The 12,886-nt window shown below is 44.8% G+C and overlaps 1 protein-coding gene across 1 annotated transcript in view; it reads left to right on the top strand.

Annotated features, from left to right (window-relative positions):
* The window catches only part of DENND1B (DENN domain containing 1B), a gene marked incomplete at its 5' end in the record, with an annotated part of 86,697 nt that overhangs the window by 28,323 nt on the left and 45,488 nt on the right, over window positions 1–12,886 (top strand). The window contains 5 exon segments of the mRNA XM_023746072.1: window positions 1,124–1,193; window positions 3,871–3,951; window positions 4,957–5,016; window positions 6,464–6,517; window positions 8,571–8,681. Of these exon segments, the coding sequence (XP_023601840.1) occupies window positions 1,124–1,193; window positions 3,871–3,951; window positions 4,957–5,016; window positions 6,464–6,517; window positions 8,571–8,681 (376 nt within the window).

The following is a 12,886-nucleotide window of genomic DNA, read 5'->3' as shown; positions in this document are numbered from 1 at the left end:
ACTTGGAGCTTTCACACTCTTCCTCCGGCCAAATCCCTTGGACGATGAATGTTCCAATTTTACACATTTTGTGTCAGTTTTCCCCATAGAGAAAAAAAACAGCCCCTGGACAGGAGACGTTCCGCCAGGAAAGGCCGTTTTCTCGGTTTTATTTGCTGCCCCCGCATCAGGGTCCCCGCTGGTCCCTGCGACGCTGAGCGGGGCCCGGACCACTTGACACAAAACACTTCCTTTCCTTGATTTAACCTTTGACTTGGGAATGTAAAAGTTGGATCAGCTCGGGAGTGGAAGCACGTGTGTGTGTGTGTGTGTGTGTGTGTGTGTATGTGTGTATGTGTGTGTGTGTGTGTGTGTGTGTGTGTGTGTGTGTGTTGGGGGGGTCTTCCTCCGGCTGCAGAAATGGATCGGGGTTCTCTCTATACATCTGCCTTCTGCCGAGGCCTCGACGAAAAGTGAAGGAACTAATCTTATAACGAACTTCTGAAGCGTCTCCTGCCTTTTGTTTTAAAAGAATTGGTCCTAACGTGTTTGGTTTATGTCTATAGACGTTTCCAGGCTGTGAGCGTCACGGATATTCTGTTAAAGAAATGGCATTTTTCGTTTTATAAAACCTTGAGTGAAATCCCTCGTTCAGTCCGTAGTAGATGTGGGATACATTTAAAAACTTTTTTTTTTCTAGGATCTTTGTGGTTGGTGGCAAGAGCTAGATTTTGATGGTGTTTGGGACTAAAATTTAGTGGGAAAGTATCTTAACTTACGGGTAATCCGCTTAAGAGCTTAACCATTACTTACAGATGAATTGCGTGGAACCTGTATTGTTTGGAAATTTTCTAAGAGGCCACAAAAATAAAAACGTGAGAATAACATTTCTTGCCCCGGCAAGGTGAGCTGATACGAGTTTATAAACAGAGCTTTGGATGCTGATCACGTTATGGAAACGAATAACAGATAATGTTCCGTTTCCCTGTAACAGTCAGGAGAGCACAGGTTCAGTGCGTTCCTGCCTTCCGGGGTCAAACGGTTTGAAATACTAATCAATTTAATGTTCATTTGCTCATCTTGTTTCTTGAGTCTAGATAATATAGACATTTTTCAGTTACTGTTATTATTACTTTTTTTGCAGCTACTTGCCATGGTTTGAAGTCTATTACAAGCTTCTAAATACGCTGGCAGATTACTTGGCTAAGGAACAGGTAAGCAATGTTTTTCCCCCACTTTTAAAAAAAAATATATTTTATTGATTTTTTACAGAGAGGAAGGGAGAGGGATAGAGAGTTAGAAACATCAATGAGAGAGAAACATCAACCAGCTGCCTCCTGCACACCTCCTACTGGGGATGTGCCCGCAATCAAGGTACATGCCCTTGACCGGAATCGAACCTGGGACCCTTCAGTCCGCAGGCCGACGCTCTATCCACAGCCAAACCGGTTAGGGCACCCCACTTTTTTATTGAGGTAAAATATATATGACATAAAATGCGCTGTTTTAAACCATTTTTCAGGGTACAGTTCTGTGTCATGAAGTGCATTCACTCTGCTCTGCGCCACCCACCCTATCATCTCTAAAACGTTTTTATCTTCCCAAACGGGCGCTCGGTGCCCGTGAAGCCATCACTGCCCATCCCCCTCCCCCACGCCCCTGGCAGCAGCCATTGCGTATATGTCGCCCACGGCGAACACGCCACTGGGACACGCCAGGGGTCCCACTACCCAGACGCCACCCTTCCTCCCGGGCTCACTGCCCACCCTCCACTGGGACATGACGGCTCCCACGGGCCACATATGACTGTGTGCCTCACATAACTAGAATCAGACAGTCTTTGTCCTTCTGTGCCTGGCTTATGTCACTACTCATGTTTTCATGGTTCATCCAATGTTTAGCCTATGTCAGAATTTCTTTCCTTTTCTAAGAAAATATATTTTTACTGATTTCAGAGAGGAAGGGAGAGGGAGAGAGAGAGATAGAAATATCAATGATGAAGGAGAATCATGGATCGGCTGCCTACTAGAGATTGAGCCCTTAACCTGGGCATGTGTCCTGACTGGGAATTGAACTGTGACCTCCTGGTTCATAGGTCAACGCTCAACCATTGAGCCACGCTGGCTGGGCACAGTTTCTTTCCTTTTATTTTTATTTGTTTATTTATTTAAGATTCTTTTTTTAAAAAAAATATATTTTATTGATTTTTTTACAGAGAGGAAGGGAGAGAGATAGAGAGTTAGAAACATCGATGAGAGATATCGATCAGCTGCCTCCTGCACACCTCCCACTGGGGATGTGCCCGCAACCAAGGTACATGCCCTTGACTGGAATCGAACCTGGGACCTGGGACCTTTCAGTCCGCTCTATCCACTGAGCCAAACTGGTTTCAGCTTCTTTCCTTTTAATACTAAATACTATCCCACTGTACGCACAGACCAGATTTTGCCTGTTCATGCATCTGTAGGTGAACACTTGGGTTTGTTCACCTGTTGGCTATGGTCAACAAGGCTGCTATGTGCATGGGTGTGCAAATATATGTTTGAGTCCCTGCATTCAGATCTTTTGAGAATATACCCAGAAGTAGAACTGCTGAGTAATACGGTAATTCATATTTAATTGTTTTGAAGAATTGTGTAATTTGTATAATTTTGGTTTTCCGAGAAGAGGACATAAGACTACACTTGTGTTCTTTATGAGAGGAAAAATGTTATCAGTTCACGGGATGAATAACCAGAAGGAAATCTTTAATTTTTATTATTTTTATTTTTAATCGACTCCCCCAGGTTATTTAGACGGATATTTAGATTTTATAATTCAAGTTATCCTTACGCAACCTACAGTGGGCAGGTACCAAGGATTTTTAAAAGCTGGACTTTTCCAAATTCATGTGGCCATAGGAACTTTATATAGCCAGAGCATCGATATCATCCGGAATATTCTGTGGTATATTTCATTGCTGAAATGGTAAAGGGATAAAGTCTTTGTGGTCTTCTTTTTCGGTCGTTCTAAAGAGAATTCCGGATAGGCAGCTGGGAGTGCACGCTTTTGCAGACGTTCATAGTGATTGGAATTAAATTTGATGGCCAAGTTGAAAGAAGCCTTGTGAGAAGTCGTGTCTCATGTCCACATCCCTCAAAATTAGTCGTTACCGTCCTTGAAGAATTGCCTTTCCTTTCGTTTATTCTCCCAGCCTAAACATTTTAAGAGAGAATAAAAATAACTATATATTTAAAAAGCTGCCTTTCTATATCTATTACTGGATTTGCATGAGTAAATCGGAAAGAGTAAGTGTGCACATCAAGATACATTTTAATTATAAAAATCTAGGAGGTAGATCTGTTATATATTTTATTTAATTCCATTTTTTTTGTGTGTGTGGGTCGGGTAGGGACCAGTTGCTACTTAGAAAAGAAATATTTAGGATAACCTCTGTGTTGGATCTTAGTATGATATCTTGCTTAAGTTATACTTAGTCCTTAAAAAATTAGGTTTGAGATTTTAAAATTAAAATAGGAAGTGGAAGCTTTCAGTAATCTGATCAATTGTATTGCTGTTTTTATACCATTCCCTTGTTCTTGGATTTAATGCTTTAAATAATTTCTTTCCTTAGATAACAGTATATTTTATAAGAATTAAATGTTGCCAAATACATATTTACACTAAATATAAGGATTGCTGTTATTCTTTCTGGATAAAGCCATAGGAATGTCTTTTCTAGATTAGATTGAAATATTTGAATTTTGGGTATTTAGAGCATTTCTGCGGAAATCAGTTGTACAGAGCCAGCCTAACACGAGAAGGCACGGTGCCTGACTTTATCGAATCGTTTTCATCATATTTGCTCAATATGTATTTGATTTATGAAATTTCCCTCTTTGTTTCCTGTAGGAAAATGATTTGAATGCAGTTCTCACAGCGCTCTATAACCACCCAGTCCCCAAGGCAAACAGCCCTGTCAATCTGAGTGTGGTAAGTACGCAGGCAGTGGATTGATTTGTGGGCGTTATAGATGGGTCTCATTTAAGAACACACGCACCTTTAGGGAACTTCATCCTACACGCACCTCTGCTCCCAGGAAAGCGTCAGTGCTAGAACGAACATCACACTGAGACTTAGTGTGATGACTTAGGACAATGAGACTTTTGGACCTACTTTAACCATCCTCACCTAATACGTTGGATGTGTATCTTGGTAGTTGTTAAATCAGTGGGTTTTTTTTTTTTGGCCTTTTTGTAAAATTTTGAATCAGTAGTCTCTGATAGCTTTCAAATCTTGTGCACCTATTCTCAATACAATATCTTAAGTGTTGGTACATTCAGCAGGTGAACGAAATAGTGCCTTAACTTTGTGTACAGCTTATTTTGAAATTTCATTTGATTTCAGAGCAGGGGACGCGTCACGCGCCCAGCCCCGTGCTGTTAGCGAGGGGCAAAAGTTGTGATTGAATCACTTATTTTGAACTACTGGGAGCCGTTCTAGTTTTATGAGTTAGGAATTTTGTTCCTCCCTCAAATGGAAAGAAATTTTTGTTTTGTTTCCAGAATTTCCGTTAGAAAAATGTGACAACTCTAGAGAAGGCACTCTGGTTCTCTTACGATCTCCTATTTCTTACGATCTCCATGTTCCAGCACATGGATTCTTCAAGACTTGATGTTATGGCCGCTAGAATATCGCAGCGAGGCTGTGAAAATGGAATTATCTCATGTAAATGGTTATTTTGAAACCGTCTTTCAGAATCGTTACCTACCCACAGCGTTCTCTACTCTGAGGGGAGAATGAAAATACGTCCTTTCAGATTATCCTAACATCCCATGAGCAGATCTGCATTTAAAATCACATTTATCATCAACGCTCTTCAAATGTTTTCAGTGGAAGGTGGCTACGCGGGTTTGTTTCAGCGACACACCCAGTGGTGGTGCAGACTTCCCCCTTGAAAGTAAAAATATTCATTTTTTTTCTCTCATATATCATAAGAACCAAGAGATATTTATTGCCAGTGAGCAAGTTCTGAGAGATCAGCCCTCCCTAGCACCGGTGAGTTCCAAGGGCATCAACTTCTCAAAATCACGATCACATTGGGAAAATGATCCTTTCACTGTGTCTTTAAGATTCGCTCCCGTCTGTGGGAAATGGGGAATGGGTCTCTCGGAAGGAAATGAATCACGTGGGATATATTTTCTGTTTATACTCCTTTTTAAAGCCCAGTTGTGTGAAATTCAGTTCTTTTGAAAACCCCTCCAAGTAAATAGAGACCAAATCCACGCATATTCGCCATTGTCAGAAGTAGTGATGTTGAAGTTCATTTTAGGAGTGAGAGTTCTGTCCCTTTTTTTTTTCTTTTTGTCACAAGGTCCCTGGAGGCCTGGCGGTCTCTCTCATCTTGTGCTCCTACCCTGGAAAATTATATATACATGGACTGTGAGAACTAGCCTTGTCTCGCTAGTTCAACGGAGCTCAGTATTGGCTCGAATATCCCCCCCCCCCCCATCTTTAATCCTAAAACAGTATTAAACATGTCCTTCTGTGATGAAGATAGTAAAGTGATTTTGGAGATTGCTATGAACAGAAAATAAAACAATTCTGGTGATTCACTGGGACTGTGATTCTGGGTGGTAGATGCGGGTGGGGAACGGGCCGGCGTACACGGTGTGTGTTTGATCCAGATCCGGCTGAGACCTGTGGTGTTGCTTCAGATATCGAAGCTAATTCGTATTCGTTGAGGGGATGTATGAGGGCCACAACATTTTGAAACGAGTCACTGTATTTTTAAGAAGTTTTAAAGGCTGAAATATTGTTTGATAGCCGCTTTCTAAATGGTACAGCGACGGATATGTACCAGAGAAACCTGTTGTGGCTGTCCATAGGAAATCTTAATTTTGATATCTTTTTGGGGAAGCAAGCCTTATTGTTCAGTCTGCCTAAACTAAATGTGTTTTTAAATACATAAATATATAGTATAAGTATATATAAAAATGAAGAGATATCTATCTTACAGTGATATGCTTTTTGTTCTCAACTGTATTTAGGACTTTGTAAAATTTAATAGTTTCAACCAACACTTAATTTTAAAAAAAATTTTATTGATTTCAGAGAGAAAGGGAGAGGGAGAGAAAAACATCCATGATGAGAGAGAATCATGGATCGGCTGCCTCCTGCACGCCCCCTACTGGGGATCGAGCCCACAACCCGGGCATGTGCCCTGACCGGGAATCGAACCCAGGACCCTTCAGTCCACAGGCCGATGCTCTATCCACTGAGCCAAACCGGTTAGGGCCAACACTTAGTTCTTTATATGAGAAAGTGATTGTTGAAGCTCCTTTAAACCTCATTGACATAATCTCAAATTCAACAAATCCTGAGCATTGGTCCTCGGTATCTACAAACTCAGTCGCTATAGTTTTTCTTCCTTTTACCCCACGTGGTATGCGATGATGCCAGTTGTAACCCTCCTCCCCCCCGTGTGCTTCCTTCTATCCATTAGCACTCCTACTTCATCGCCCCCGACGTAACCGGACTCCCAACCATCCCTGAGAGTGTAAGTTTGTTCTGCTTATGTTTTTTATTCTATTCCCTGTGTGGATTTCCTGTTTAAGGATCCCTGTGTAAAGACATAGAAGATGTAATAACTACCTGTCGTTCTGAGAAATAATGAAGAAATACGGAGTAAGGTGGTTCTCTCTCTTTCTCTCTCTCTCTCTCTCTCTCTCTCTCTCTCTCTCTCTCTCTCTCTCTCTCTTCTTTATGTTCCTGCTGCTTTACCCGCTTCTGAATATCAGGGTGTGGTCAGGAGAATGGTGTGAGAACCAGTATTTCCATCAATTGAGATAGTTCAGGGTATCGTATATTTCAGTGAGGATCAGGGAGGGGATGTTTCTCACGGGAGGACTTCTATGGGTGGGGAATGGCTCCCGCAGTGGGAAATATTTCCACACCAGTAGCCACCTCCGTGAACTGACCGGAGTATCTGAGATCCCTGCTTCTGTCTCCGTTCAGCTCTTAGGTGTCTCCTGCCTGAGATCTGGATTCTCACTGAAGCGATAGCATGCTTCGTAAGGCCTGAGGGGTATTAACAAGAAATTATAAAAATTGCTAAGTTTTGCATTTGATGTCCCAATTGGTTGTAGCCAATATTAGAAATATTCTTTTTTTAAAAAAATATATTTTATTGATTTTTTACAGAGAGGAAGGGAGAGGGATAGAGAGTTAGAAACATCGATGAGAGAAAAACATCGATCAGCTGCTTCCTGCATGCCCCCCACTGGGTATGTGCCCGCAACCAAGGTACATGCCCTTGACCGGAATCGAACCTGGGACCCTTGAGTCCGCAGGCCGATGCTCTATCCACTGAGCCAAACCGGTTAGGGCAATATTAGAAATATTCTTAGTGCTTTAATATTTATTCCCAGTTAATACTGCGTAGGAAAGTGTACATGGGTGAGTGTCAGCGGAAAGATGCTTTTGGACGCAGCGTGGAACGGGAGTATTTTTCCTGCGTGATTTCTGGTCTGCTCCCCTGGGGAAGATAAAATGAACCGGGAGAAACAACTCGATCGCACGTGAGGGAAACATCAATGGGAAAAAAACACTTCCCGGAATATTTATTATTTCCTCGGAGCTCCACTCTTCCTCCAAACATGTTTCCAAAGCTCCCGAGTGGTTTGTTTCCGAAAAGCACACATGTGACGCGTGAATAAGCCCAAGAAATCAGTTGTGAAATTTCTCGTGTCAAACCCAGACGGTGTGTGGATGGTGTTGCCAGTGCAGACGCGTCCAGAGACCTCCTGGGGCAGGTCTCCGCTCACGGCTCTGAATGTGGGCCTGAGGGGGGCCACCCAGAGGCTCAGGGCACCTCACAGGCCTCAAGCCCACGTGCTGCTCCCGCTAGGCCGGGCCGCCCTGCTCTGTCCTCCTGGCAGCTCACCCCCCATGCCTTGACTGATATGACCCTGGACCCTTCCCTTCAGAATTTTCATTTTCTTTATTTTTTGTTGATCCTCGCCAGAGGATATATTTTTTTCCCATTAATTTTTAGAGAGCGTGGAAGAGAGGGTGGGAGGGAGGAAGGGGGGAGAGAGAAAGAAAGAGAGAGAAACATCTAGGTGAGAGAGACACATTGATTGGTTGAGAGAGAGGGAGAGGGAGAAACATCTAGGTGAGAGAGACACTGATTGGTTGACAGAGAGGAAGAGGGAGAGGAAGAGAGGGAAACATCTGTGCGGGAGAGACTCATTGACTGGTTGCCTCCCGCACATACCTTGACTGGGGCCCTGAATTGAACCTGCAACCCAGGTACGTGCCCAGCTGGTATAGCTCAGTGGTTGAGCATCGACCCATGAACCACCCCAGTCAGGGCACATGCCTGGGTTTCGGGCTCGATCCCCAGTAGGGGGGCATGTAGGAGGCAGCCAATAGATGATGCTTCTCTCTCAAACATGTTTCTATCTCCCTCTCCCTGACCCTCTCTCTAAAAAAGTCAATGAAAAAAAAATATATATATATTTTTAAAAAGACCATTAACTGTGTAAGTCGTGTTCCTCGGTCACCCCCACGCGCCCTGACGCGCACACTGTGGTTTTTCTCGCGCGCAGAGGAACCTCACCGAGTACTTCGTGGCCGTGGATGTGAGCAACATGCTGCAGCTGTACGCCAGCATGCTGCACGAGCGGCGCATCCTCATCACCTCCAGCAAGCTCAGCACCGTGAGTACCACCCAGTCTCCTAGGCAACCGCGTCGCGTGCATCACAAAGGGCCCCCCTGCATCCCATGCATCACAAAGAGGCCGCGCGCCTCTGTGGACTCGGACAGGTTCCCCGTGTCCCGGGAGACAATATCCACAATATCCGCGGCCCCGTGTCTGATAAGTGGTTGTCCCGCGGCTCTTGAAGGACAAAAGTCTGATTTATGGAAGGCGGCCTGTGATGCATTAAGTCGGGTTAATTATTTTTTTTTCGGATCCGGGAGATGAGAGTTGCGTGTGTTTTTTTTTCTTTTCCTCCCCCCTCCGTTTTTCTTGTTAACTCTCCCGGGTTCATTTGACTGCCTTCTGCCAGAGAAAGAATTCTGAAGAGCTATTATTAGAGGGTGATTATTCACTTGTGGCTTGTTCCCCGGGCGCTTCCCTGAAAGGGACCCGGGGCCCAGGAGAATAGCCGCTCTCCCAACCGGGCGGTAGGTGGGTGCCTCTTTGTTGCCAAGCGCGGGTTTGCTGGAAGGTTCTATAGGAGCTGGGACTTGGAGGGGCTCTTCAGACGGATAATAACTTAAAAGTCAAAGCAGCATTTTTTTTATTTTTTATTAATCACACGTTGTCCGTCGCTCCCTGAAACGGGCTGTGGAAGCTCTCGATCGACGTGGCGAAGGCGGCGAGAATCGGAGTGTCTTTGGGCCATAGAAAAAGAGTCACAAGTCTTTTGCTACATTTCCTGTGTTTTTTTTCTCCTGCTTTCGATATTGCAATTTTTAATATTTTTGATGGACTTAAAAATTTTAAATATCCACTTAAATAGATATTTAGCATAATGCGTGAGATATTTATTAAAACCCATTATTTAAGATGGCATGAGTTTGCTGTCTTAAGCATTTGGGTAGCTGGTAAAAAGGAGGTGACATATACATGTTTTGTTCTGTCGTAGAAATAGAAATGATGAAGTTTGGTATTTTCGAGTTAGAGTTTCAGGATCTTTCTAGGAGGTCGGTTTCGTATTGAATGGCGAGAGAGGTGGTATCAGAGGGGTTACATGCCCACCCACAGGCCCCAGAGCTCACCAGAGACAGGTCACGTGGTCCTGGGTTTTCTGCTTCTAATTTTGGGTTGTTCCTGTGACTCTATAATCGAAAAACCACGGTTTTCAGATTTTTGAATTGAAATATCGATATGCTCACTTTTTCAAAAAAATTGGAGATCTATTATTTTACATCTTGAAAGACACCTCACTTGCACTTAAAGGAGGAAGCGCGGAGGATGTAACAGGCGGCGACAAAGGTGATTTCTTGCATTTTCTTAAAGCGACATCGAGAAATTCAGTCTGAATCGTTATAAATTTGCTTTTCGGCCATTTTTTAAATTGACCACTGCGGTAAAACCAGTCTTCTTTCTTCTCCCTCTTCTCTTCATCCTCATCCTTTTTTGAACATGTACACACACCTATACACACAAACCCATATGCACACACATATACATACACATATACACGCATGCATATACATACATATGCATACATATCCATACAGGTGAAGTGCTAAGAAGTCCATCTACATAAGAACCAATGATTCTTCAATGATTGTCAGCTATAATTTTCTAAGGGACTAGATAATGCAGTTTAAAGAGTAACACACCCGCCCCTTAACTTTATCTGAATTAAAAAAATAAATTGTTTTACTGAAGGCGTGGTCTCGCTCAGGGAGTTGTTTCCCACGTTCGAGGTACTAAACCCAATGGCAATGGTTTATGGCCGTTCGAGAAAGCTCCATGGCAGTGTCATCTCTGAGTTCCCTCTCTGGGGCATCGGGCTGATCGCAGACACACAGATCAAGTTCACGGTCAGGATCTGCTACCCGTCTTAGGTGGGGGAAGCCGCTTCACCTGGGTCTCTCTCTCTTGGAAATTCATGTCTAGATCTGCCACGAATCCTACGCATGGTAACACTTTAAGGTCAGAGACCAGGACGATACGTAAATTAGGAAGGGACTGATTTTAGAAAGAATTTAGTGAAACCTCAGAGACATCCCAGGAAAGAGTAAAGTGTCCGTGAACTGATTTGCTGTAAAGCTTTTCATAGTCTTATATTTCTTTCTATGCCATAAAGACTAGAATGCACTTCATCTTAACGCAATGAATTGTTGCACCTGTTCTAAAAATCTACAGCCAAAATTTTAATTCTTGAAAGTACACATATGAGTTAAGGTGTATTTACATTCACTATTTGATTGTCGTTTGAGGAATTGTGTTTGCGTTTTTACCCTTTGACATTCATAATTTTATTCTCATCACGCTTGCCCGCCTTATAGCTTGCTGGGGGTTTTAGCGCTGACGCACAGTTAGAGAATTCAGTTACTCGAGGCTCTGTTTTCTTTACCTACTGTTTGTAGTTAAAATTGTACTTTTTCATCATCTTTATAGAGATGAACTTTAACATAAAAAAACTAGTTCTGAGATATGGTAGCAAAAATATTAAGAGTGTTGCTGTGGCCCGGCCGGCGTGGCTCAGTGGTTGAGCATCGACCTATGAACCAGGAGGTCACGGTTCGATTCCTGGTCAGGGCACGTGCCTAGATTGTGGGCTCGATCCCCAGTGTGGGGCGTGCAGGAGGCAGCCGATCCATGATGCTCTCTCATCGTTGATGTTTCTATCTCTCCCTTCCTCTCCCTTCCTGTCTGAAATAAATAAAAGCATATTTAAAATAAAATAAAATGAAATGTTAATGTGTCGTCCCCACCCCCCCTATTATACGTGTAGTGTTTTGCTGGGACCCATTATTATATTTTTACGTGTTTGAGTTTCATGCACTAGGACAGTGGTCGGCAAACTCATTAGTCAGCAGAGCCAAATATCAACAGTACAGCGATTGAAATTTCTTTTGAGAGCCAAATTTTTTAAACTTAAAACTATATCAGTAGGTACATTGTTATTAACTTAATGAGGGTCCTCCTAAGGCTTAGGAAGAGCCACACTCAAGGGGCCTAAGAGCTGCGTGTGGCTCGCGAGCCGCAGTTTGCCGACCACGGCTCTAGGACATAGCACCTCTGTGTTTATTCTGTCGACACTTCCATTGTCAAGTACACACGGCTGGGGGGCGGGGCGTCCTGGAAAACCTGAAGGAGAACGTGGGTGTCATCCATGCAACAGACAGGCATGTCCCCGCGGGGGGTGGGTGCACCTCGGCGGGGCTTGCGGAACATCAGAGCAGAGGATCCATCATGATCGTACACGCGTAGATCCCTCGACTCCTTGCTGCTTTACGACCGGAGCCGGGAACACGGCTGTCGAAAGTCATGTCCCCGCGTCTCAAGGCGGTCGGGCGTGCAGCGCTGTCATCCGCGTCTGTCACCATCCCTCAGACCTCCTCTGAGCAGCCGGCCGGGCTGTGCGTCTTGTCCCATCGGCCAGCGTCTGACAGGGCCCCCCCCATCACGCTGTCAGTCATCTGCTAACGAGGGTGGCCCTCCCTGGCCTGCAGCGCGGGAGCGGGGTGCCTCTCTCTGAAGCCGATCTCTAATCGGGGGCTCCTGTCCGGACCCACGTTTAGTTGGTAAACATCTCCCTCCCGAAGCCCGTAAGCCCGTTAGTTCCAGAGATGGGAGCGAGGGCGCACGCCCCTTCGGGAATACGCCCAGCGAGCAGCGTGCCGCGCGTGCTGGAATCGTGTTAATAAACTGTAATGTCTGCCTTTGTGCGAGATGCCCCCGGGCAGCCAGGCATATGCTTTTGCTCCTCCTCGCGCTAATTCCGTCCAGGGCACCTGCCAACAGAAAGCTCTGTGAGCCCTGGAAAATCGGCCGTGAAGATGGGGATTTCACAGGCTTCGTTGGGCTGCAGGGGAATCGGGGGGACTTGAACCTCTCCATCTGGATCTTGAGGGTCCCTGACTTGTCTCTCACTGGGGTCACCTGTGTGGGCACTGAGCCCGAACCCCGAAGCTGGGAGCATCTTTCTGGAGATCAGGAGCTGAACGGTTGGCAAGGGAACCGGGGTGAGCCAGGCCCACTTCTTTGCGAAGATTATCCGAGCGCACGTCCCCCCTCGTGTTTGTCGAGCTGCAGCCGAGGGGTGCCGTTGCATGTCGTCATTGAGACCCCTCAGGGAGGGAGATGCTAGGAATTTTAGATTTTTCATTCTCCCCGAAGCCCACAGCAACCAGTGATGTCAGCTGACGCAGTCCCTGCTAATTCTCCTTCCCAGGGTG

Source organism: Myotis lucifugus, unplaced genomic scaffold (genome assembly GCF_000147115.1).
Source record: "Myotis lucifugus unplaced genomic scaffold, Myoluc2.0 scaffold_625, whole genome shotgun sequence".
In the NCBI taxonomy this organism is placed as follows: Eukaryota; Metazoa; Chordata; class Mammalia; order Chiroptera; family Vespertilionidae; genus Myotis; species Myotis lucifugus.
Note: the sequence above shows the minus strand (reverse complement) of the source record. Positions and strands in the feature narration are given on the sequence as shown.